This window comes from Triturus cristatus, chromosome 8 (assembly GCF_964204655.1).
Source record: "Triturus cristatus chromosome 8, aTriCri1.1, whole genome shotgun sequence".
Taxonomy (NCBI): domain Eukaryota; kingdom Metazoa; phylum Chordata; class Amphibia; order Caudata; family Salamandridae; genus Triturus; species Triturus cristatus.
In genome coordinates, this window is record NC_140591.1 from 1,101,119,836 (window position 1) to 1,101,147,132 (window position 27,297).

The 27,297-nt window shown below is 42.8% G+C and overlaps 1 protein-coding gene across 1 annotated transcript in view; it reads right to left on the bottom strand.

Annotated features, from left to right (window-relative positions):
• Positions 1–27,297, bottom strand: part of PPEF1 (protein phosphatase with EF-hand domain 1) — a 340,599-nt gene that overhangs the window by 191,979 nt on the left and 121,323 nt on the right. Inside the window, 1 exon segment of the mRNA XM_085622647.1 lies at positions 11,550–11,677. Within this exon segment, the coding sequence (XP_085478773.1) occupies positions 11,550–11,677 (128 nt within the window).

Consider the following 27,297-nt stretch of genomic DNA (forward strand, 5'->3'; position numbering starts at 1 on the left):
CTAGACTCTCTTGGCTAGTAGGCTTTACAAAACAATGAGATACGATATACAGTAACAAATTATTCACTGACTAATATGACAAAACCAGTCATTCACTTTGTAGGTGCTCCAACAAAAACAGCGCAGTGAAAGTGTATAGTGACATAAGTGAAAGAAGGTGTGCAGGTGCTATTGACAGAACTAGGGCAGACAAATAATCCAATTATAACAACAAGACTCAGAATGAGAGTACAATGTGTATATTGTTACAGTCAGTATCAATCTGCCAGTGAGGTTGTCGACGTTTGAAGCCTATGTCAATTTAAAAGGGTCATCATCAGGACACATGCAGTAGCAACCAGGCAGGAAAAAAGACTTGTTTCTAATGTTTATAAGGTTCTCTTGCTGTAAGGGCACTTAAAGGTTTTGGCCACCCGTAAAGGATAAAGGCTTATCTCAAATACTTTCGTCTGTGGCAGCATAAGGAAGGCTTGATCCGATGTGAGAGCGAAGAGTACAGCAGCGGCCCATGCAGGTAACAGCAGTGGGGCCGGCTGGGGGGATTTCGACAGACGACGAGGGAAAATTAATTATTTATTTAATTTTCCCTTTTGGTCATCTGTCGAATACCCAACAACCTGGCCCCACCGCTCTTACCTGCACGGGCGACTGCTAGAAAAGTATCGCCTATTTCGAAAAACAATTGGTCCTTCAAAATCACTTTGGTGTAAGAATAATAAATATAGACCAGAATCACTACTATATTAATTAGGAATGTCCAGCCGGACATGTGGATTTAATATTCACCGTAATAAATTGGATTTACAAAAAGCAGAATATAGTGGGACACAGTCCTGTGTCCTTCAACAAACAAAACATTTAAAGACAATCACAATTTTTGAAGACATTTTTCAGGCTAAACAACCAAGCAAACGCCAATAGAAAATAAAGGGGCAAGCTATTTAGAAAGTAAACAGTGATGCACAACTTGTGTTTAACGTGCATGCTGTTCAGCAGGTCGACGACGTTTCGATCTATTACAGGATATATAGATCATCATCAGGACTAATTAATGACAATCCTGAGAGGGCACTGCCGTGATCAAGTAAGCGTGGAGGGAGACGGAGGGCTGTCCGCGGTTGGGGGCTACAATAAGTCCAACCGGAGTGGGAGCCCGACTGCAATTCTGTAGAGTGAGGTTAAAATTGGGTTTCCGGCGCCGGTGAATGAATGAATCTAGGCGTCTGCGTTGTTTGATGGCCGCTTGCCAATCACAAGGGTGGCCTTCGTGCAGATGACGAGCTCGATCGCCAGCATTACTGATACTGAAAAACAGTGTAGAAGGACTAGTGTCACTCAGCCCATGGGGCTTTGTTGTTGGGTCCTGATGAAGACCTTGTTAAATTGTCTTAGGGGTTGAAACACCGACAACTTCATTAGCGGACTGATTCTGATTGTAGCAATAAACACATTTTACTGTCATTCTGATTCTAAGTTACAAGCACCATGATATCTACATTTCAAGGTCTGAAAATGAATGTGTATAACAAACATGTGGTCCGAGTTGGCATATTTGTATTATGCTGGTTCATACCAGTTATGTTTCGAGTTAATGGAAAGTTCCCAATGTTGGGTAAAAGTCAATGGTCAACCCTATATAAACCCTATGAGTTGACTACTGAATCAGAGAGGTCTTTACCCTAGTTTATCGCAATAGGTCCTGCCAGACTGCTGCTGAATCCATTCCTATACTGAGAGCAGATACAGAGAGCAGAGGAGCTGAGCCCAGCTGATGTGTTTTTCCTTCTGAGGGAACACTCTCTCCCGACTGAAGTCTGATAAACACAGCTGATCTGCTGTGAACAGGTATGCAGTGCATTGAGTCCTAAGAAACTCCAAAGGCTAACTAGCTAATCCATGCTCTCATAGTGCGGCGCATAGAAGTAGTGTTTAGAGTATTAGGCTTTTAGGAATACTATAATCACGGTAGAAATGTTTTATATTATTCTCACTGCTAGTGACAGGCATTATTGTGCTTTAATTATATTCTGTGTGGTTATTAATCATGTACTAAGCAATAGGATGAGACTGTTGAAATAAACACTTTAAAACATATTTATCATGTTTCTCCAGTGAGTAGCGTGTGTGTTACTTGTAGCTCTTCAGCTAACTGTAAGTAGCTCTCCTGTGTGCAACCCAGTGAACTAAATTAGAAGCTTTTGCTTGGCTAAATTTATATATGTATACCAAAATTGAAAGGTTTGTATTTTAAACTAAAATGACTGTGTTTTCAGAATTCGTAAGCTGTTGTTTGGAGAAAAACAGCTGAAATTAGAACAATATATTTAAAGCTGACATTTGAGTAATAAATATTTAACAGTGTTGGGGAGATTATTACCAACATTATTACCTTGGTGCTAGGGTGTTAAATGGTAGCGGCAGTTGATAACCTTTCAAGTATTGCCCGGCGGTAATCGCCTTTTATACCATTCGATGATTAACCAACAAAAAGAGGCAGGCGCCGGAGACTGGAAGGCAGGAAACAAAGTTTTATTCTCTCCGGAGGAGAACACATCAGATCAGACAGCAAGGTATCGTCACGAGGTGCTCTAACTGCATCTCTGAGGCCTGGCCTCTTATACACAGGTTTATTGTTTTATTATCGGTTTACAGCACATGGCACATTCTTGAGATTGTTTTGGTACATGAAAGAGCATCCTCGGAATCCCCGGCTTAGATCTGCTCCCACACATAACTACAGTGAAAGTCCCCACCCCACCCACAGTAGGAGATGGCTATCACACAGCTGGGCATTCCATCTATTCCCGGGGGGTGAGTGCGACTGGTCAGGTCACAAGGGTTAGGAGCCTTGATCTACTGCGATCCCTTAGATGTGAGGTGTTTCCTTTACAGTAGGGGCAATAAACTGTGTCCGCAGGGCTAGGCGATGGCCTGGGATTAGTTCGGACGATCAGGCATGGAGGAAGGGGTTACCGAAAGGATGTATGACCATGTATGGGATGAGAAAAAGGGGGTGTTGGTCAGGCGCGGGAGGTGGTTCCATGGCAGGGTCGCGCAGAAGGAAAGGGTTTATGGCCCATGTATGAGAGAGCGGGGGTGGCCGGCGCGCGGGGGGTGTTTGCAGCGCCTAGGGAACGCGCTGATGATCGGCGAGGGGCAGAGGGGCCATGGCGCTTTCAAAAAATGGCTACTGCTTGAGGGAGCATGCGGGTCTGAGAGGGGACAAGATGGCGCCGATTATGTTGACATCGCAAACCAGATTTTTAACAAGGGGCACTGCATTTATGGCTGTTATGCATTACCCATGTATCCCACACTGACAAAGCATTTTTTTTACATAACTGCTGGCAGGGAAACATCCATTACAATAAAGTCAATGCATCGCAATGCCTTTACAATGTAACTGTTACAACGCAAGTGCCTTTACATCGCATGCCATTACAACGCAGTCATTACAATGCTTCTCATTACAATTCATGCAATTACAACGCATGTCATCACAACCCATTATAAGGTAAGTAATGGAGAATTCTGAGGGTGGGTACGGGTTTTGGGGTAGCTGGGAATTGTAATTTTTACCCTTACACTAGCCAACACTTTCTCCACCGGTACACTCACTGGAGTACGAATAGTAATGTTCACCCCTACGCTATCCAACAATTTCCCTGCTGTTACACTCAATGGAGTAGGCATTGTCATTTTTACCCCAACACTATCCAACACTCACTGGAGGGGGAATACTAATTTTTAGCCCTACGTTATCCAACACTTTCCCTACTGTTGCACTCACTGGAGTGGGAATAGTAATGTTTACCCCTACACCATCCAATGCTTTCCCTACTGTTGCACTCACTGGAGGGGGAATAGTAATGTTTACCCCTACACTAGCCAATACTTACCCTACTGTTGCACTAATGTATGTATGCATTGTAATGGTATGCTTTGTAATGGAATGCGTTGTAAGGATAGTTTCAAAAAATGCGTTGTAATGGTATGTGTTGTAAAATCATGTGATGTAAAGGTAGTTGCGATGTAAAAGCAGCGTTGTAAAAGCATGCATTGTAATTGTTTGCGTTGTAATGTCATATATTCCTGCTGGCAACCATGCCTGATGCACAGAGGTGATCCCTGCTAGTAATCTTGCATTTGGTGGCCACTAATGTAATCTTGTCTGATGTGGTTACTACTAAATCTTTATAGTAGCTTGGGAGGATTTCTGTTTTAGTACAGAAAAGGTTGGAGATCCCTGATTTACATAATGTCTTTTCTTAGAACTGTGCTTGTGTGTGCTATTCTAAAGAACGAAATTGGGTCTGAACTACCACTGTGTCCCTGATAGTTGTACAGGACTGTTAGTAATTTAGAAAGCATGGACACCATCCCGGCAGGTATGCCCAATAGGGTTGTATGGGGCTACAATAACCTGGACTTCCCTGCTCAGGCGATGATGCTCTGAACTCAGTCCAGGCACACGTGGGTGGAAAAGCCAAACCTTGTCAAGGTATACCTGAGCTCTAGCTTATGCAACAGACTTGACAGGATAGTTTTTCCATAAGATAATAATCACCAAAAAATGGCAGATGTCCTGTATGCCCTATTCAGAGTACACACTTATAAACATTCTTTGGAGTGACCAGGACATCCACCAATTTTCCATGGATGTGTAGATTACTATAAACTTCACAGCAGGACCTTCTAGGGAAGTAGGGAATCAAGACTGATGGGTAAAGATAGTTTGAGAAAGCTTTTCCACAGACTGACATTCACAACTTGGTGACCAGTCCAACACTAATTCCAACAATATCACATCCACCCAGTGTCACTCTCAAAGGTGAAGCTAGTGGCGAAACCATCATCGTGCTGACCAACATCCCACAACTCCTTAGTAGGGGAAGGCTGAACTGGGGCAGACAGGCTGTTGACCATTTTTTCATAGGAGCCTTGCTCCCACCCACCTACGAAATCAGGCTTTTAGCTTCAGCCAAGGGAGACATCAGAACTGAGCAGACACTGTGAACTATAGGAAGATGGAGAGGGGATGGCTCTCTGTGCCCTTGTACAAAGCCTCTGCTTCCCCATTCCCCTGCGTAATCCAAATATCCTGAAGTGGCAAGGAACCAGGACAGTCAGAGTCAGAGGCTAAAGACTGACAAGTTGACAGCAGTGAACCTATGTCAATGATGATAGTCCTCTCCTGCTCTATTGTATTTAAAGGAGGTCTCAACATTCCAGTGTTCTAATAGTGCATAACACTTCCAAGCCTGGGATATCAAATTGCTGTAGCTGTACAAGATAATGTGAGTGCATATTATACTCAGTACAGCAACGTGACAATTATGCCAAGTTCCAAAGCAAGAAGTAAGAAGTAATTAACTTATATAAGGATCTGTGAGGCTCTTATGCACATTGATAATAAACTGCATGCATGTATTACTGGTAGCTGGCGGAATAGTAAATGTGTTTTAGTATACAGAAGGACTGACATTTACTAAGATGGTTCCACAGATCAGAATTTTACTCCAAATGATAAAACAATAGACTCGATCCTAACCATGCAGTGTGGCTTGTCTAGGCACCTCTAACGTGTTGCGTGACAGGGAAAAACCTTGGGATGGCACCAGTAAGTAGCGGGGCATAGGGATATGGGACACAGCAGACAAAATAAGGCACAGACTCTCAGCTAGGTGGTAAACGTGGTCTGACCCTGATATCCAGTCATGACCCTTCCTTTATTCCTTAACCCACACTTCCGCTTGGGGCGGTATCACCTTCTTGGTATCTTGGAGACAAATGTAGAGGACACCCCTTCATCACAAACTACATGGGGTGGTCCTCACAACATAACATTCCTCCTTTATCACAAGTTGGCTAGCAGCCAAATAGGATGTCAAAATAGTTAGATGCGATAGAGAGACGAGAGAGAGAGAGAGAGAGAGAGAGAGAGAGAGAGAGAGAGAGGGAGGGATAGGGAGGGAGAGAGATGCAAAATGGAGAACAGAAAATCTGTCCATTGCAAAACACTTAGTCCAATATGAAACCTCTCAGTCGAGACGACACTGCATGATTGCCCCGGAGATGGTACCTCCGACCTCCTGGATGTACATTCTCTTTTCGACAGTCTTCAGCCCAGAGGGTCCTCGAGGTGCTGCTGCTGGAAACACTGGGTGGAGACAGGTCCTTTCGGTCGGGCAGCCCAGTGCCCTCTGCTTCGGACTCGACAGTAGATCCAACATCATCCAGAGTGGGCGTCCCAGCGCTGGGAGGCACAGGATGTTGGTACTTCTTGAAAGTGTGAAATATTCCTCGTGACTGTTTCACCACCTATCCTAGCAGTAACCATCGTGCCTTTGATTGCCTGTATGACCCAAGGGTCCAGTTCAACCGGGAGTGGGAACTTGCTTCATGGGTGTCGATTCCTTACCAACACCAAATCACTGATTGCCAGAGCACGTCCTTTTGCATGCCTTCGCCTGGACATTTGATCATTCTTGGCCCGTCGTTCCTGGAGCCGTTCGGCGACTTGATTACGCAAGTTGGAGGATGGAGTCACATGAGGGATGACATCGTCCACCATCCGGTTGATCCACAGCGACCCTGGGCTGACCATGGTAATGGAGTGGGGTGTCAGCCGGTATTCTTTGAGGAACGTGTACAGGGCACACTCCATGTTCTGCCCCTGGGCAGTCGCTATCCTCAGTACTTTGTTCAGGGTGCGCATAAAGTGTTCCGCTTCCCCATTTGCTTGGGGCCAACAGGGTGTGATATTGTCACTGACATTGATGACTCCTCTTAGGCCAGAGAGCACACCTCTGATGGTGCCTTGAAAGACTTTCGCTGTGCTGGAGACTCCAAAACGGAGACTCTTGTATCTGCGCAGTCCCACGTGTGTGGAGAAGGTCGTTACGACTCTCGACTCATGATCCAACAACAGTTGATGATACCCGGCCAGTAGGTCCATCTTCGAAAACCACTGCGAACCACTCACTTCTGCGACTATTTCGTCCACCGTCGGGGTTATGTGACGTTCTCTCTTTATCGCGTGGTTCGGCAGGCGCATGTCCATGCAGATTTTGACTTCACCTGGTTGCTTAGGTTTCCGTGCTATCACGATGGGAGATACCCAGGGAGTCGGACCTTCCACCCCGCTCGATGATATCCGTTGCCTCTAGCTTCCTCAGCTCTTCCTCAGCTCTTCCTTAACTTTTGGTCGTAGATGAAAAGTCACTCGCCTGTGCTTGAGGGCAACTGGCTGGATCAAACGATCCACGTGGAGCTGGACCATGTGATCCTTGAGGCACCCTATGCCTTCAAAGAGTGACTTGAACTCCTCCACCAGGGACTCCACATCTTCCTGATGCACAGCGAATGCGAAGGCTTCCAGCTGTAGGTGCTCCCCCGTGCAGCAGCTCAGCAACATCCTGGATCCCTCCTGGGTGACATAAACCTTGGCTCGGGTGGACCGTGACTCGTGGGAGATGGTGGTAGTGAATACTCCTGCCAACAGAAGAGGCACCATAGAGCCATATGCAAACACTTGAGTGGAGGTTGGGCGCAGGGTCGGTTGTATTGGGAGGGTCCTTAGTATTGACTCCGCCATTATTTATTGAGGCCCCTGTATCTTTGAACGCCTGAATTGGGTGTCCGACGACGCTTATGCTGCCTTTTGGGATTCGCCGTCTGGGACATCCGTTTGTTTGCAGGGCATGAATGACGTGGACTGCGCCTTCCACGTCATCGTCATCCATGTCACCTTCTTCTCCTCCAGTCTGCAGGGTATCCATGGCATTGACTTGACGGCCTCGCTGTTGTCTTCGCCCAGCCGAGCGGCATACCTTTGCAAGGTGATTGAACCTGCCACACACCATGCATCGCTTCCCTTGAGCAGGGCACGGGCCTTGATGAGGGCAGACTCCTCCACACGTGTAGCAAGCCCTGGATGTTGGTAGTGGTTTGCTGCGCTCAGGCTTCTTTGTGGAGGGTTTTGCAGGAGATTGCCCCTCCTTACAATAGCTTTCTGGGTGCCCACAGCGAGCCCTTATCGTTTCTCTTGTTTGTTTCTGTATTTAGTCTGTGTCCATTTTCCTTATTTCTGCTGTTATTCTGTATTTCATTTTTGTTTTTTTGTTCATGTGTCTGAGTGCACCTATTTCTTTCTTCTCTGTTCCACTATGCCTCCTTAATTTGTATTTTGCAGACGTCCGGCTGCTGCAGGCTCCAGTTTGCTGTGGATGCAGGCAGAAACGGGCGCAGGAGGCCATGATGACCAGGAATCCTGTCCCGCCCTCAGCCTCCGCGTGAAGGCAGGCGTGCACATGCCACATGCACGGAGGTCGCACCGGGATGGCACAGAGGCACGGCCGAGCAGCCGCTCCGGGGACCAGCAGCGATAGCAGGTATGTGGCGCGCAGCAGAGGTACGCTGGAGGGGGCGCTCACAGCAATCTTGTCAGGCCCAGCGCCCAAAGGCTCTTCGCTGTACCACGGTCGCTTCAGCGGGGGCACAGCCTTTCCGGAATAGAGCAAGCGTGTGGAGGCAGCACAGACGTCACGTGGGTCCCAGCAACAGGAACCACCCTCATCGCCAGTTGTTGCGTGCCAGGGAAAAACCTTGGGATGTTCATGGTCTAGCCACCACCTTATTCAATTTGATCTTGTCATGCCCAGTATTATGCTAAGCCAATCATCGGGGGCTGGTACCACTAGAAAGTGGGGGGACAAAATGGATAAGGTGGAAATGGCAGAGATGCTTAAGGAAACCAAACCAGTTTTCCTAAAAGAAATAAAAATATATATTTTATGAATGGGTTAACAAGTCCGGTAAGAAAATGGTCCCTCTAAAAGAAAAATCTATTAGGAGAAAATGGCCGTCCGCACCTTGGTTCTCCCAGAAATTAATGGGAGTTAAGCAGGAGTTAAAACAGTTGGAACGAAAGTGGCGAATAGATTATACCCTGAACCGGAAAGATGAATATAAGAAAGCTCTATTGAGCTACAAAAAGCAGATTATTCGAGCCAAACAAATCGATTTCTCCAATAGGATCTGTGACTTTCACAATCCCCAAAGGCAGATTTTTAAACTCACACAAGAACGTTCCTTAATAGACAGGGTTAGACCAGCTGTAACTATCTCGCAGGCCTGCTGTAATAAGTTAAATGGGTTTTTCATTGACAATACCCAGCTAATTAGAGAATCTGTGATGGATGGTCTACAAGCTAATCATGAGGATATGGCAAGGGAGCCGGAGAACATGCTCATAAGAGATAAACTCCCAGCTATACAGGAAAAAAGTGATCAAGTCAGACACATGGCACGATAAAGGAGATAGTGAGCATGCCTGTATTAAACAAATGTTCCCTTTTGAAGAAAAACTCACTATTCCATCTGGTGACCACAATTAAATCAGGATTACCTTTTGATCCTTATCCCCCAGAATTATGGTGTCCTTAGCCCCAGTCTTGGTAGAGTACCGTGCCTCCCTCTTTACAGTCAGGGAGTGTTCCTGATATGTTTAAGAAAGCTTTGTTTTTTTCCATTATTAAACAAAAACCTATGGATGACCCAGATACATTGAAAAATTATAGACTAATATCCTTGCTGCCTTTTTCTGCAAAAATTGTGGAATCACATGTGGTGCAGGAATTATGCACTTATTATGTACTTATTTACAGATCTCAAATTACCTACCCCGCAGCAAGTTGGCTTCCAGCCAAAACACGACACCGAGACAGTATAAGTCTCTTGTGATTGACGATTTAAAGAAGAACTGGTCAAAGGAAAAGTCATGACCTTAATACTACTTGATCGATCAGCAGCCTTTGACACGGTGGATCATGAGATTCCACTCTGCCGCCTCAAAGCTGCTGATATTACAGATGTTGTTTTTAAATGTATAAAGTCCTTCATTAGTGAACAATCTTATGCTGTGTATATGGTCCCATTCACAGCTCCTGAGGTCAGAGCCACTTGTGGAGTCCCTCAGGGATCTGCTCTCTTACCTCACCTATATAATATCTATATACAGCCGCTGATAATGGAACTGACTTGCAGATCGGAGGAAGAATAGATTATGCCAGTAACATCTATCTAGGGCTGACAGATAGTGATCTAAAACGCCTTCAAATACTCCAGATTGCTGCAGCTGAATGGTGTGTAAGGCACCTCATAGATCTCACACTTTCCCAGTGTTAAAACAGTTACAATGGTTATCTACAGTTCAACGCATCCAATTTAAAGCCTGTTGCTTAGTTTATAAGGCTATTTAAGGCGTGGCTTCAGAGTTTCCTACTTGCCGTGCTTCTAGATACACTCCTCGTAGGGTCCCACACTCGTCCTCAGCCAACTTCCTAGTGATACCTGGGTATCAGAAATTTACACCTGGAGGTCGCAGATTTGCAGTGCTTGCACCAAACACATGGAAGTCTCTTCCAATATCCATCCAGACTAAAACCTCCATTGAATCTTTCAGACAGGCACTAAAAACATAGTTGTTTAAGAAAGCCTTTGGTTCCGGAAAATAGATAGATGCATTTTAAGAACAACATTCTCTGACGACTTAGGAACAAGATATCTTTGGGTGAACGAACACTTTATAAGTCTCACTAACCATAACATAACCGTGGTGAGAAAACTAAAGTGCGGACTATGACATTATGATACAGAACTTGATCCAGAGTGGCGAGGTAATGTTTAACCCCCTCCCCCACTAAAAAAAAGTAATGCAAGGTACTCCTTTAGTGTAGATTCAACATGAAAAATCCTCTCTACAAAAATGACATGTAGAGCTATCATTGATCTGCTATGGTAAAGGAATATGGATCCCTCCGGGGGATACTCCACCACAGAAAATACACCTGTGTGTTGCCCTTGTGTCACTCATGGTGTCGCAAGGGCAACACAGTCCTTAAGGCCTCCTTGCATGGCCCTGTATTGGTTGGTAAATTTGGAGTAACGCATGGCAACGTAAGTCCCTGCCTTGAGTTACTCTACCCTGGGAAGGTGTTCCATGGGGGGAGCATAGGTGTTTCAAGGCATCCACCCATGGTTTTTGGCTCATTCCCGGTTTACCAAGACTGGTAAACCTGGGAATGAGTCAAAATTCTACACCTTCCCGACAGAGGTGCAACAAGCAGAAATATCCTAATTGTTTTGGTGTGCTGCAGGAAATATCCTCTCAGGATTGTTTTTGTGCCAGAAGGTGTCCCTTCCTGCCCCAAAACAATTCTGCCTGCAACGCAGGCACCCTTGCACCATGAAGCAAGGTAGCCTGTGTTGGCGCTAATCTGCACTGATTGCGCCAGCTCAAAGAGAAAGCAGTAATATGCCATATCTTGATAGATATGGCGCATTCCTGCCCTCTCCATTTGACGTAGTACACTAAGTTGTTTTTCAGCGTTGTGCTGTGTTAAAGTTTGATAAATCCGGGCCCTAATTTAAAACTAGATACATAACATTCTAGGCTTGGCTTGGTTTCTAGGCTAGTCAGTTGAGACATAACCAGAGATTCCAACAATGAAACGAATTCTGTATCATAAAAAATATTGCGAACTGACCTGCAGTTGGTCTTGCTCTTCGGCATACTCAATAGATTGAAATATGCTCAGGGTGTAGCGCCGTCGCATTTCCAGCCGTGCTGTGTAACAGCGATACCATCTCTGGATGAGGATTGCTGCTTTCATTGCTGTTCAACAAAGAGAGAAGATATGAGATAGGACTAACTGAGCATGTGCGACAATATGCAGTGAAAGTCCATTATGTTGTCTTGCATTGTCAGGACTGTTTGCTTTAATACCTCAGTAAAACTATCGACCTATAGGTGAAAATATCGTTAAGCTAAGGGGAGATTTATCGTTATTAACCTGTGTTGATATGTTTGGAATCAATGTTATTGTCCTGATATATCTGCAGGTCGATGTTATGACCACAATTGTGTGAGATCACACCATTGTCAGTGCCATGGCTTCATCCTTTTGTCAAATATGTCCAATATACTGTCACCTGGGGCCGTATTACACATTATTACTGTTTGCGCCTGGCGCACCTTTCAAAAGGTGCGCCTGGCGCAAACAGTGATAATGAGCCCCATTATGGTGTATGCACTACCCCCAGGGCAGCGACGAACTCGCGCTGTCCCCAGGGTAGCGCATTCATGTGGAAACACAGAGCGGCTGGAGCAGCCGCTCCGTGTTTTCACATTGCAGGTGGCACCCACCTGCTCTTTCAAAGGGGATTAGAGATCCCCTTGAAGGCGGGTACAGTCAGTGACTGCATCTGCCTGCAAGGGGATGTCTGGGGGGTCCATGGGACCCCCCTTTACCCTCTGCAAAGGGCTGCTGTCAGTTTGCCTCCTGAGGGCTTCTTTGACTCTGCGCCTGCGTCTGTAATATGGCACGGGCACAAAGTCAAAGGAGTTTCCTCATTTGTATAGGGCACGCCTCTTTGCAAATGAAGGAACACCCTCTGTTGATAGCACTGGCACTTTAAGTGCGCCAGCGCTATCAGTATTATAGAAGGGGACACACAAGCACCTGCGTCCCCTCCTATAGTATCAAAGTGCCCCGGGGGCACGCAAAGCAGGCACAAACGCCTGTTGCACCCCCGGGGCACCATCTGTAATATAGCCCCTGGTATCATCATGCTTTATATGAGGGTTTGCACATTGATGTGTGACACCCCAAAAATCCACAAAGAGAAGAAAATATGCCACACACTTGGGACCAATATTGAAGCGGTAGTAGACAAAATCAATTCAACAGGCATTGCTGGATAATCTTCTGCACCTGATGGGCAGGGGCGTAATGAGACCTGCGGAGGGGGCCCTGTCAAGTGTGTGGAAGCCCTCGCTCACACCCAAACAAACTTTCAGAGTGAAGATGATGGGTGGCATGGCCCTCTCCTGAGAACTTGAAGCTCACCCTCTCAGAACCAGCAGGCACAGTGGGGCTCTATGTTATGCTCCTGCTAACTGATTGACAGACATTCTCAGTATTATGCAGATCACAGCAAGACAGTTGAAAATAAAGAAGCACCTCAACATACGTGAGAACCATCCAATCACAAGCAACCACATCATAGGAGCTTGTGGTACTTTACGTCTTAAAGGCTAATTCAGCAGAGATGAGTTGAAGAGGGGGCCGTCAAATGGGAACCCCATATAGAAAGGTCAATAATGCATTATTGCCATACAATAATCAGCCCCCCCTTCCAAAATATTTGGTTTTCCTTTCTGATGTTATGCACTTGCTGTCCTTACGCAACCCACGCCTCTAATTATCAAGCAGTGTCCCATAGATGGTTTGATGTCATCTTGGATACAGGAGAGCTGCAAGGCAGTGGGCTTTTGTGCATGGTAGAGTTGGGCATATCCATTTTTGCAAGGGTTTTCTCCTTTTTTCCCCCTAAACTTTATGTGATTTTCCAACATCTAAATCAAGTAAACCATCAACAGTATCCAGGAAATCAGTTCTGATATTCATCGAATTCACACTATACATGATGAACTGTACAAGGCAGTGCATGCAATCATCCAAGTCACTTAGAATCCAATATAGGACATTAGTTAAGGGATGCAATCTGGTTCTTTAAAATTTGCTAGAATGGAGCCCCAGAGATGTGAAGTTCTCCTATAATGTATGTAATAATGGTTGAGAATTTTCCTGTGGCATGTACTTTCCATATTTTGTACACCGGTCCAGATTCAAGGGGACTCTTGCAGGCAGACATTTAGGGGTGACATTTTGAGTGAAATTGAAAGATTTGACTGCATCACATTGACATTACACTGCTTCCTATTCCTGCAAGAATTCAATTCAAGTAGCTCTGTATTGCTTATCAGACCCTGATGCTTATTGGACCACCATCTCAGGTCCAGTAAATCTAAGACGGCAAAACAGATGGAAGTGCTTCACTTCAAGAGTTTTCGAAAACAGAAAAATTCAATTTCTGGTACAACAACTTAGGAATGGAACTCCCGACCCCTTGAGATCCAGACCAAACATCCCTCTTCTAACGTTCAGGAAATAGCTAAAAACTCAAGACTTTTATCTCTACCAGACCTAACAGATTGCTCCCTATCTCTTCTTTTGTCTCTTCCTTCATTGGTCATTATGCAACCAGATCTCAAGTTCCCCAATATTACTAGTGTTTCTTGTAATGTAACTTTCTTTTCTAAAAGGTTGCATGTGAAGCACCATGTTGGGATGGGATGAACCCCTGCATGTTTAGTGCCCTGAGTTTCAGGTTTCCAGTCTCTGTAGGTTTCAATTTGCTGCTGAATTATCCATGACAGTCATGATTTATTGCTTAAACTATGACTTTGGCACAGCTCTGCTCCCACGTTAGCCTGCAGGCCCATGGAAGAATCGGCTTAGCAGTGCACTAGTGGGACAGGACAGTGTTCCGCTCACCATAGTTTTTGCTATTCATCTCTGTCTCTAAGATCACTATCAGTATTTCGCACACATCACTTTGTCCTTTCCCACAAATCTCCTTATTCATCAAGGCAGCTGGGTATTGGGCCACTCTTCTGGGCAGCAACTCACTTTAGCGATAGCTCCTTCCGTCAAGCCTCCCAATCAGTGCTTCTAGCAGGATTGTTAAGTCTGTTCTTGAACTGAGAAGGTGACTAGCTGTGAAAAATGTCAGGCCTGAAAAACAAAAGGATTTTCAAACACACTGCTGTGTGACACTTGGGCACAGACAGTGAGACATCCCTGGAACACTGATCTACGGAATCTATACAATATTTATATATGGCTAGAAGGCTAAAATGTGGATTGTTGATCTCTATTGTGATCTCAGGACCTAAAAGTTACATTAAATTCGACTTGGGCATCAAGTTGGGTTTAAGACAGCAATTCTTTTGATACCTTGAAGTACCAACTTTAGAAATCTCATTCAGACGTTAGCACAGCTTAGTGGTCAGTATATAACCCTGCACTCGTCAATAGCCTTTCTACAGTAAAATTGACCGTTTTGAGTTTTTACTGTTAGCACGTGTAAAGAGGCATGTTCCACTTTTTAATAAACAGCACCCTGCCTTAAGGTTTAATAAGCCAGCCTTAGGGGTGCCTAATATATATTAAAAAAGAATGTTTGTACTTTATTGTCCTTTTAAATGGCATAGTTGAGTTAGCAGTTCAAAACTGGGCTCTACCAGCCAGCAGTGGTTGACCGGGAGTCGTGAATTGCTTTGTCACACTCGCAGTGGAACAATAAGTGCTACAGTTTAAGACAGACTTTCAACTTACAGGCCATTGGTATGCCTGGTACCATATACCAGGAAATTATAAGTAAATTAACTTATGCCAATTTTTGGTGAACCAATCAGACATACAGGTTTCAGGGGTCGAAGCACTGCCACTGAGGCATGCTTGGCAGGACACAACGCACTTTTAAAGTCGAAAAACCAGGAGCATCAGTGCAAAACTTTGAGGGTGATCATGCAAAAGGGCCATTCCCTTACACAGAGCCACCTGAACATCTGTGACTGCACCAGTTGAGGTGTAGCACTGCAGAGTATTGGGTGATATCTGATCAAAAGTGCATTAGTTAGAATCCTTAAGAGGGAAGGCACGGAGGTAGCATAATCTAAGGGGTGGACAACCTCAGGGGATGAACACCACCTGAAGGTGAGCACTGTGAATGTACTTTGAATCCCATGGTGCACTGGAACAACTTAACAGAAGCAATAAGTGACTTGGGGGTGGGGCATATGTACAGAAGGGGGAGGGAACCTTATAATATTGATACTACTCCACTACTCTTAGCCACCAACCTATGATTGCCCAGTCAACTGTGTAACTACCTCATTATGTGTAACTATCTGTGTAGTATTGCCTTATGAAGTACAATAAAGTTATTTTCTTTCTATAAGACATAGATTCAGTTGGGCATTGGTTTGCTAAGAGGTATTCACGCTAGACTGAGTTATTAGTCTTCTGTCTCACATCACCCCCCTGTGTAAGCCTTGGACTAAAAGGGTGTCTTTGGTAATCAGTTATCTGTCTGGTAGTATATGAGGACATAGAACAGCAGAAGCAAACAATACCAGGCAGTGGTGTAGCTAGCGGTTCTGCTGCCCAAGGCGGTCCTTGAGTTTGCCGCCAGGCAGCTGCATATGAGAGCACCGGGGAAATGCTTCCAATTCCTGCGGCGGCCGCCCTGTACGGCCAAAAGTAAGAGCGGTAGGGAAGGTTGGGAGGTCTACCACCCCCCAAAACATGTGCTCCCCCTTGCTATGCCACTGATTCCAGGTGATACAGTTGGAGACCAGTAGCTCCTGTCTGCTATGTGTCTCCCAAACCAGTTTTGAGACACCTTAATACCTGCTGTGATGCAGGCATGGTATAAAAATCTGTTAAATAAATATTTTGACTTTATCTTGGTAAGGGAGGGTTCTTTATAAATCTAGACTATCAGAACAATGTAGAGTTGAACACAATATAGAAACTGATCATGAATTCATCTCTAATCGTGTGTTAGGGTCAGGGTGGCCACAAATTCAGTTTTTGACTGGTGAGTAGAGCTCATGTTCCATGGCAGGAGTCGTTCATCTGCATGAAATTCCAGGTCTTTGAGTGTATGACAACTGTCAGGTGAAGTCAAATTCTTATCAGGTTTATCTCAGCTAGTTTTTTTTAACCCATCGGAGGAATCCAGTCTGGTGTAAGAAGATATACATATTTACATACAGAAGAAGCATTTTGGGCAAATGGGCATTACAACAATCTTTAGGTATCTTTTGAGCAGCCATAGTAAAGACACTGAATGACAAAGACCCAATTCCTTCAAAATGCTATAGCTTAATGTAAAGACTAAGGTCATTAATTGTAATTGGGACCAATTACGAACTATAAAAAAGCATTCAGTTACCTGTATGTACGTCATATCCTCCCAGGGGAGGAAACAGAATGAACAGTAGGTGCTGTGGGAGTTTCCACTCATACCACTTAGAGAAGTCTGGAAACTGAACCAACAATAGTCATGTCTCTGATCCCAGGGGTATCTAAATGTGTTGTTCATAAATATCACATTTTCCAGGCACCCAGGCATCTGCTATGCTTGGGGATCACCCTGGAAGGGCAGAACACCTAGATCTAACAAGATGCCCTGTAGCTCACACCTCAGATTTCCTCCCCAACTAATGTCCCCACTTTCCTCATCATAGACCACAACCTCCGAATTGAAAACACTCTACTTCACTCTACTTCACTCTACTTCATCCTGTGTCATCATTTCAACAAAATCATAGAGACTGCGGTAAAGCAAAGTCACATGTGCTTTTATCTTCCACTGTTAACATCACACAGCGACTTTGGCGAGGATGATGGCCTGTGTAAACCAATAAACAAAATTTCTTGCAAATCAGTGGCCGCAGCATATTGATAAATGTTAATTGATAACCAGCATAATAAGCCACTATAGCTAACAAGAGCTCAAATTATTCTTACGTTTAGCAAAGTGGTCAAATTACATAGCGGTTACTATCCGTGGTAACAACTGAGCTCACGGCGGCAGAAGAAAGGTTCCGCCCAAAATATGATATGGAAGAAGTGGGATAATACATTTAGGGCCACATGTACGACAGGTTTTAGCGGTCGCAAACAGAGAATCGGGCCATTTGCGACCGCTAAAGAGTCGTTTGGCAGGCACTAACCCTATTTGCGAGTCGGTAACCTATTACCTACTCACAAAATAGGGTTTGCGAGTCGCTATTAGGAAGGGGCGTTTCAAGGGCGTCCCTTCCGAATAGCGAATTGCAGGGGCATCTATGAATGCTTTGCGACCGGAATGCACTTGCAAAACATTGATATTTTACCGACTCCGTCAAGGAGGTGGAAATCCATTTGCACACGGGAGGGGACCCCTAAGGGACACCTTCCACTTTGTAAATGTGGGCGCCAACATTTTTTAATGGTAGGCTGTGGGGACCACAGCAGGCCACCATCCCTGTGATTACAGGCCATTCCCAATGGGTCGCAAATTGCGACCTGCCTCATGAATATTGATGAGGCAGGTCAATTGCAACCCCATTGGGAATCGCAAACAGTGTCTGTTCCTAATGAGATTCGCAACAATTCACAATTAGGAACTCACAAAATGATTCAGTCGTACATGTTGCCCTTATTTATTTATTCATGTAGTTATTTATTTAAGACTTTTATGAAGTGTAAAGAAACCTGAGGCTGTTAAAGTGCTTTCGGTGAAAAATATGACTAACAACGAAAGGATGATGAAATGTAACCAGTGAAAGGAAGGAGTTGGACAGATAAAAACATTTTGGGTTGGTAACAAAATATGATAGAATTAATGGTTGTAGAGTAAAGTTAGAGTGTGATATGGAGTTAGTGAAGTGAGTCAAGATAGTGTTCAATCAAGAGAGGGGGTTTAACAAGTGTCTGATGAACTGAGGATATAATCATGGCAAGATGAATATTCAGGGGGAAAAGAGTATCACGTTGGGTGGGGTAACAAACCATTTTCATAGGTTTCCCCTTTTTTAAAAAAAGGATGGTGAGAATAAGAGCTTTGGAAAAGAGTACCTGGGATGACCAACTCTGATGACAGCGGCTACATTTTTGGAATTTAATGGCTTTGAAGGAAATGATTACGTAGGTGCAAATCTTTCAGGGTGCTACAAATATTGCTCAAAATTCTTTAAGCTTAAACTGATATGGGCATATAAATTAGCTATCTTTCCAGTGACAGAGGCAATAGTCATGGATAGCTGTCAGAATAAAGTTGCCGTATTCACATTTGACAATGATCATTATTTAGATAATGAAGCAAAAGTCGGTGTCAGGAAAGAAGGTTTAAATTTGCATAAAAGCTAGAATTGAAATAGGCTATATGTCTGTGTCTTAGCAATATGATTTCTAATTTTGAGGGTAGAGGTGAGAGTGTCTTCAAGTCTATCCAATGAAAACACATCACAAAACTTTCGAAGAAAATATAGCAATATAGACAGGCATCAGTGAATAATAGGGTTATTTTTCACTGAGGGTTTCTGGGTTCCTGCCACCCACCACCAAAGCCCTCTGGAAAATCCCCCCTCCTCCACCCAAACTGAAAAACAAGCATTGGTAATGCATCTTTCCAATGAATTATTTGTTAAAAATACACCACAAAACATTTGAAGAAAATATAGCAATATAGACAAGTATCAGTGAATAATAGGGATATTTTTCACTGAGGGTTTCTGGGTTCCTGCCACCCACCACCAAAGCCCTCTGCAAAATCCTCCCTCCTTCACCCAAACTGAGAAACAAGCATTGGTAATGCATCTGTTTCGCCTATGTAATGATTAAAGAGTTGTTTTCATCAATCATCATCCGTGACAAATAACACGGGAGTAGAGAGGATGTGGCGCAGCAGCCAGAGCTGCTGACTCAAGAGCTGGGGATCCTGGTTTGAGTCTCAGAGATGCCGTGCAACATCCTGTGATTCTATGCAAATCACTTAATCTCTGCAGTGATAAAGTGTTATATAAATATTCTGCAAGAGTAAATAATAATAATAATAATAATATAGCCATTTGTAGAGTACGACCAGCTACCTCCAGCAGAGGTGTCCCGGTGCTAAAAACAATCGGCAGTGAGTAGCCAGGCAGTGTCACGCCAGAGTCCTAAGAGCAGTTTAAACTGGACTGAAAAGCCATGTTTTTACAGCTTTCCTGAATAGTGATTCGGACTTAATCAGACGTAGGCGGTTCGGCAAGGAATGCCATAGCTTGGATGTCCCCACTGAAAACGAGGCGGGCTTTCCTAACTCGCAGAATGCAAAGCAGATTTTGAGAGTTAGACCTCAAGGCACGATTCTGTTTGTAGATGCACAAATGTTGTCTCAAATATCTGGGGCACCTCCCATGAAATGACCGGAATGCTAAGGTTAGGGCTTTGAATTAAATTATTTTTTTCACCGGCAGCCAGTGAAGCTCTTTGATGTGCGGAGAGATGTAATGACGAAAAGGAACCCATCTAATCAATTTCACAGAGCATTCTGTTCCATCTGTAGTTTTTTTATTAGGTACGCTGGCAAACCCAGGTAAAGGCTGTTGGCATAGTCGAGCCTAGATGTCACCGTGGCATGAACTATGACTCGGCGGGAATCCTCTGGCAACATATGTAGGAATTTTCGCAGGTGTCTCAGCTTGCTGAAAAAGGCAGCTGTCACTTGCTGTATCTGCGCAGAAAAGGAGAGCTCAGCCTCCCACTTTACTCCCAAGTTTTTTACTGTGCCTGCCGGAAAGGACGAGGTGTCCATTTCCATTGGCCACCATAGATCCACTGCAGGTGGTACAAAAACAAAGCAAACCCAACGACGGACCAAGGTCAAGCACTTGTATTCCTACTGTTTTTTCTTATTACAAAGGTACACTATGTTTGTGTACGTGGTGCAACAACTTCCAGCACCCGTCGTTGTTAGGTGCGGGACAAGACCAAAAGTTTATACATAATGGAAGGTGCACTCAAATAACCAGGTCCAAATTGATATGTATTCCAAAAAGATCTTCTCTTGATCTTCGTATTTATTAAGCAAACAAGGCAGCCAACGCGTTTCGTTCCTAACACACAGGAACTTCTTCAGGGCTGAAAACAATACATAAAGTAACGTATAAAAAACACACACACCGACATATAAAAGTACAATACACTTACATCACAACGTATAGAGAACATTAACGAACCATAATAACCATGATTACAAAAAAAACAAAAAAGCGACCCAACATAAGACATGTATATACATATATATATCAAATACATATAAAATCAGCGAATGTTAGGTATAAAAACAGTTAATCTAATCTGTATTCATCTGTATCAGAGAGTGATAGATACGCAGTATAAATAACATAGACATAACACAAAAGTTGCAAGCGGAGAAGGGAAAGGACAAAGAAAAAAGAAAGAAAAACCAAAAAATATATCACAAAAGGACTTCACAATAGTCAAAGTAATTATTAAAGATTAAAAGAATCTATATTCCTGTATATGTCCCAAGTGTAGGCTAATTTGGTAAGTTGCTAATACTAACAGTATGCTGAATAAGCAACGAGGGAAGAAGGTGGGTTGCGCGGAGGGGAAGGAAATGTGAATTGTAAAAGGGGGGGTTAAAAACGATGGATTCGGCTCACCACAGAGTAGGTAACTTATGTATTTCTATTCCAAATTCATAGAGTAAGGGAAAACCCAGATCACAGCGTCGAACCGTACAGTAGGTGTGTAGTAGCACATCTGAAACATAAATATAAGAAAGCCCAACAGTGTCATGGGCAAAAACAAGCCAAATAGCATTATAAGTAGAAAAAACGTATATCCTACATAAGCAGCATATGAATAAAAAGCTAATTTCAATACGGTGGCTGGATCTTGCCAAAGAACAATACCACCGTTTTCGCAGCATTGAGTTTAAGTTGGTTATTATTCATCCAAAGAGCTATATCCTTCAGGCAGCCTTTAAAATTCTTGAAAGAATCCGCCGACTGATCTTTAAAAGAAAACATCAACAGTGTGTCGTCGGCGTAAGATATCGCCTTCACACCCCAGTTTGCTATAAGTGTGAACAGTGGGGCCAGGTATATATTAAAAAGGAGCGGACTCAAAGCCGAACCATGGGGAACCCCACACCATAAACTTTTGGGTTCAGACAAGTAAGGTTGCAGAGAGACTCTTTGACTACAATTTTCAAGAAAGGACTTTAGCCATGCAAGGGCTATACCTTCAGTACCAATATCCTGGAGGCGCTGCACCAGCCGCAAATGATCAACCGTATCAAAGGGTGCCGACAGATCCAGGGGCACCAGCATAGCTGATGCCCCTGAATCTGTGGCCATCCTCACCGACTCTGCCTCTTCCAGAAGTGCCGTCTCCGTGCTGAAACCAGCTCGAAACCCAGATTGGGTGTCATACAGGAGGCAAAAGTTTATGAAAATATAGTTTAAACAAAGCGGATGTTAACAGAATTTTGGCGGCAGGAAACTGATAAGAGGAGCAAATGGGGAACAAGCATTGGTAAATGCAGGAAAATATGCTATGGACAATAGAAATTGAGGAAAGGTAAGTGGCACGCACAGGAACCAAAGAGAAGCCAGGAAAGAGAGGAGGCGGGATGTAAGTCCCTTTTAAGTTTATTTTAAAAACAATAGATTTCTCAAGCACAGCGCAAGGGCTGTGCAGGTGATGTAGCTTAGATTTCATCTGGATTCAGGCATTGCTTTATTTTTGTGTTTCAGACAGACTGCATTTAAAATGACACGCAGATTTTGGTGCAAGTGAAAAACACATGGCACATGAAACATGAAATGAGGCTTAGTCAAATGCTTTTTAAAAGGGGCACTTTTGGTGCATTCAAAGTGAAAGACATGAAATGAGGCCTGGTAAATGCTTCAGTCTGAAATGCTTGTGCTGAATTAACATGTGTTTTTGCAGTGTAGAGAAAACTCGTGATTTCAGTGGCCTTTTTAGCTTTGAGGATAACCATGGAATGTGTTCTCTTCCCAGCTCCTTTCCCCTATAATCTACACTCCCTGTTCCTGTCTTAAGAGACTTTGGTTGTGTTGCATATTTAGACAATGCATATTCAGTTCCTAACACATCTTTTTATAATGTGTATTAATTATTAATTAATCATGGACCAACACTACACGGGGGCACAAGCATTTTGAATGAAAAAGCTATATAAAACATTGGAGCAAGTTGCTATAAGTATGAATTAACTGCTTGTGCTTTGAAAATTTACGCTGGTGCATGTTTATGCTATATTATACATTGCACATTTTTGCATGTTGTGCACAAATAATAGAAAAGCTGCTTTAAATTAATAGCTTTTGCTAGGTAATAACTAATACAGGGTACTAGTATGGGGGAGGTAAACAGAATGGGTTTTTATTTAGTAAATTAATACTCTTTTTGTGTTTGTTTTGTTTTTGGGCCTAAGAAAAAATGGCTGCCTGTGAATCCAGCAAGGCTGTGAATTGTATTGAATGAGAGACGCATGCACAGAACCAGCTACATACTGCCAAGTGCCTCAAGTGAAGACCTGGTTCAAGGCCACCATGAACTGTACATTCTTGTTGTCCTGCCAATGTACCAGTGTTTGTGGAATGTGTTTATCCTGCGCGCGATGTGACAGGAAGGAGGAAATAGACTGAAACATTGTTTTCCTAGTAAATGTTGCTAAAACATATAATTGTATTAATCATTAATGCTTCTTTTGTTAAAACCGGTATTGTTTGGAATTTGCAATGAGAACAGGATGGTGAGAGCCTCTGTCATCTATGCTTACCAATCACGGTGCAAGCTTTACTGAAAACTGCTACATTATTAGTGTAGCCAGCCACGAATTAGGGTATAAATAATGACCTCTTTGGAGGTGTGTTAGCTTTAGGAGGAGAGGAGTGGAGGCAGATGAGGCCAGACAACATATGTGTTAGGCACGTGAACGTCGCGGGTGCAGACTGGGAGGAGATTGCGTCAGAGGAGAGATAGATGGAGGTGGGGGGCATAGGCTAGCCTTGCACGTCATATTTTTGGCAAGGCAGATCACATTCCTCTGTGGTCTTGTGAAGGGCGGGCTGTCTCGCTCCTTGTGAAGCATAGAAAGGCAGATGGAATAGACCAGGGCAGAAGGTATAGATTTAGATGCTCAAACTTTAAGTTTATGCTTTGACTAATTAATTCGTTTTGAAAAGATTTATTTGTCTTATGCATTTATTTCTCTTTATGGGAGATTGTTGTCAATTGTTAATTATTGATTAGCCTTGCAAACTCACTCTTGAAATATTTTTTTCCTAAAACTCTTTAAAGAGTTCTGACTGACAAAGAATTAGGGTTTTTTCCTCCTAATGGAGAGCTTTGTATGCAACTTATAATATGTTTTGTATTAATACTATTTTTCCTATTTCCAAAATTCTGTAACGTGATTGATATTTGACTAATGAATAAAGGATCAGGTAACTTTAACTTTTAACTAGAAAATAAAACCCATTAAAATACTCACCAACTCTCATTTTTGGTTTAAATATTATTTGTATTTTGATTTTTCATGTTTATGTAAAGTCTCCTGAAGGTAATATACAGTGGCAAGGGTCCAGTACCTTAGAGGTAAATGAGGTTTTGCATTGAGAAATTACTGTGAAATTACCGCTGCATCAGTTTCTGGTAGCAAGAGGATGGTCATTATTGATTAGTTTTGTGATTAAGGGTTATTAATATCACCATCAACTATTCAACTAATGGATCATTGACCTTAGGAGGGAAGTAAAATAATTGCCCAAGTTAGATAAACGTCCACGTCCTGATTCCTGATTCCAATGCTCAGAATCTGAAGACTGGCAAAGCAGTACTGGAAGGTGATGCAAGAAGGCGATTGCTGGAGTGGTGTGAGTAGCAATAGGGTTGTGAAATGTTGTTAATGTGCTAGGATGTATTTTGGAAGTGTTGAAAATAGTGAGGGTTTTGACAGTTGATGAAAGTTTTGCTCATTTTTGACTTGATGGTTTTATCGATTATATTAGTAATTTCAAAGGACAGAATTTTTGATTATTGATTATATGTTCTTAACATGAAAAGTTAGTGTCTTGTTTTATGTTGTCTGGAAGCACAGGTACAGTGATACCTGGAAATTCCCGGGAAAGGAATAGCGGGTGGTAAATGGAAGCCACGCTGCTCTGAGGTTACTCGTCTGTTGGAATAGCACTGAGAAGCTATGCAGGGTTGGCAGTGTTAAAGTGGGGAATATTTTCTGTGTAAAAGTGAGAGTGATTGATAGCAAAGGGTTCGCTGGTGAAACTTTGGTGTTATATCACCTAGAAAGGGTAACACGGAAGGAGTAGCAGGTTCTTCTGAGCTTGAGTGAAGGGTAAGCGGAAGGGATTTACTCGCAGTGTTTGAAGAGTAAACAGAAGTTCTTACTTTGTGAAGAGTAAGCGGAATGTGTTACTTGCAGAGAAAATAAATCTATCCTTTCTTGGTGTAACAGACATAGTAGTGAATGTTTTTATGTTGTTATTAACAGAATTTTGATTAAGAAAACTCAGAAAAATATTTTAGTAAGATTTTGTGGAGGGTTAGTAGTAGGAGTTAAACTGACTGAAATTGAAACTGACAGCATTGGAGAAAAGAAATTGCATTGAACTATTGCAGAAATGAAAATGTTTGAAGGTTTAAAGAAACTGTTGGGAGGCAAAGTGAAAAATTTGTTTTTAATTGGTGATGCTCCTGAAGGAACACCTGTGCATTTTATGTCTACCAATTTGGGACAAAATTCATGTATGTGGGTTCCCCAATGGTGCAGGATTACTGAAAAAGAAGGCCCTTTGAGGTTTCCAAAAGATGGTACTTTTGAATTGCAAATTATTGACAAATTAAGGGAAGTGTTATGTGAAATAAAAACACCATCTAGAGCTGCACAATTTGAGGCCTTAAGCATGTGGGAAAAGACAGCAAGAGACAAAGCAAGTGAGGATAAAAAGGTAAAGCACCAGACGCAGGAGAAGGGAATTAATGATGAATCAAATAAATAGTGATTCAGGGAATTAAATAATGGATGCATTGTTAACTGAGTGTCCGCCACTTTATGTGGTTCCCATTAAAAATACTGAAAATAGTGTACCAGTAAGTACTACAGTGGCTACTGCTTCTGTTGAACAGAGAGAAACACAGATTGAGAGAACTGTGCAAACATTTCAGATTGACACACTACCTGTTGATTCAGCACTGACAGTGACACCTTCAGGTGTTACTGCTTCAAATGTGACTTATTCAGTCCAAATATCACAAACTGCAGATGATCAGGCAATGCCTAAAACAATTGTCACTGTCCCAATTAATATGGTCCTTACTCAAAAGGTTCAAAGAGCTGCAGAAGGAGTAATTATGTCAGGGTTTATTTCAGAAACTCAGAATTCACAGATTATTGAGCAGAAACTACCCCAGACAGTCAAAGCACTGAAAGGTGGGGGAGAAATGGTCTTTACACCAATAGCCCGGGAAAAAATGAATATATTTGAAGATGGGATTTTTCAAACCTGCTGTGAGGAAGCAGCAGTGATAAAAAGATAGAGAGCATGGGGGACCAAATTAACCCAGACCCTGGAAAAGAGAAACAGCTTAGAGTTTTAAATTCAACATTTGAACATAAACAAATTAACAGTCCCTGCTGTTTAAATCATGAAAATGTGAACCAGTGTCAGGAGAAAGAATTAATTTCCCTGAGTAAGGAAACAGCTACATGTGCAGTAACTACACATAAAAGACTGACTGATTTGGCTAAAAAATATGAAATTGATGTTTCAGGAAGCTTTCCATTTCAGAAACGTTTTAGGGTACATATGAATGATGAAGCAAATGAGAAAATGTGTTCTTCAGGAATGCAATTGCACATTGCAGAAATAATAAAATATATTTTCAAATGCAATGGGTATGAGAAATTAGGAGACAAGTGGGCAAGAAAACATGAGAAGAAAAAGAAACCACCAGACCTTTTTAGGGAAAATAATAAACAGGATGAGGGAGAAGCTTTTGCTTACTCATTGAGAGAAAAGGTGGGAGAAGTGCATGTTCATGTGCCACGGAACAAAGGTGAACTTGCAGCATTTCTGAACACATTCCCACAATTGAGAGACAAACTTATGCTGTGGTACCCACAAATTGATGGATTTGTTGAAAATGTAAAGAGTTGTGCATTAATTTGGAAATGTTCTATGACATTGTCATGCAGACTGAATTGTGGTTTGAATCTAAAGTTGTTGTGCAAAGGCCATGTGAGGCGACAATGAAAAGGGTTTACATGAATGCACCATCCTTTTCTGTTGTTATGGAGAAAAACATAGCAGTGATTACTTTCCTGAAGGGCAGAGTGCCAGCAAATGATGTTGATTGGGTATAGATTAAAAGAACACAAGATGGAAGTAAAGGTGTTTTGCTTTGTGCAAATTCAGGTATGGATGTTGCACTGCTGGGAAAAGTATTCTTTTGCCATCTTTATAACAGATTTGAGAATTGGAAGAAGATATTTAAATTTAAACATGATGCAGCAGTTGGAAATGTGCAAGAACAGAGCAAAATGCAGGTGCAAGATGTGTCAGCCAAACAAATGCAAATGTCAGTTCAGAAACAGGTACCAATGGCAAGAGTTTTTCAAGCCCAAATGGTCCCACAAAATATGGAAATTACTAAAATTAATTTAAATAAGTTGTCCAGAGCAAATGTGAATTATTTCCAGAAACAAAATCAGAACCCAGTTCAACAAGTTACTGTATTTGAAAATGAGAGTTTTAACCCTAACAATTCTGAATTT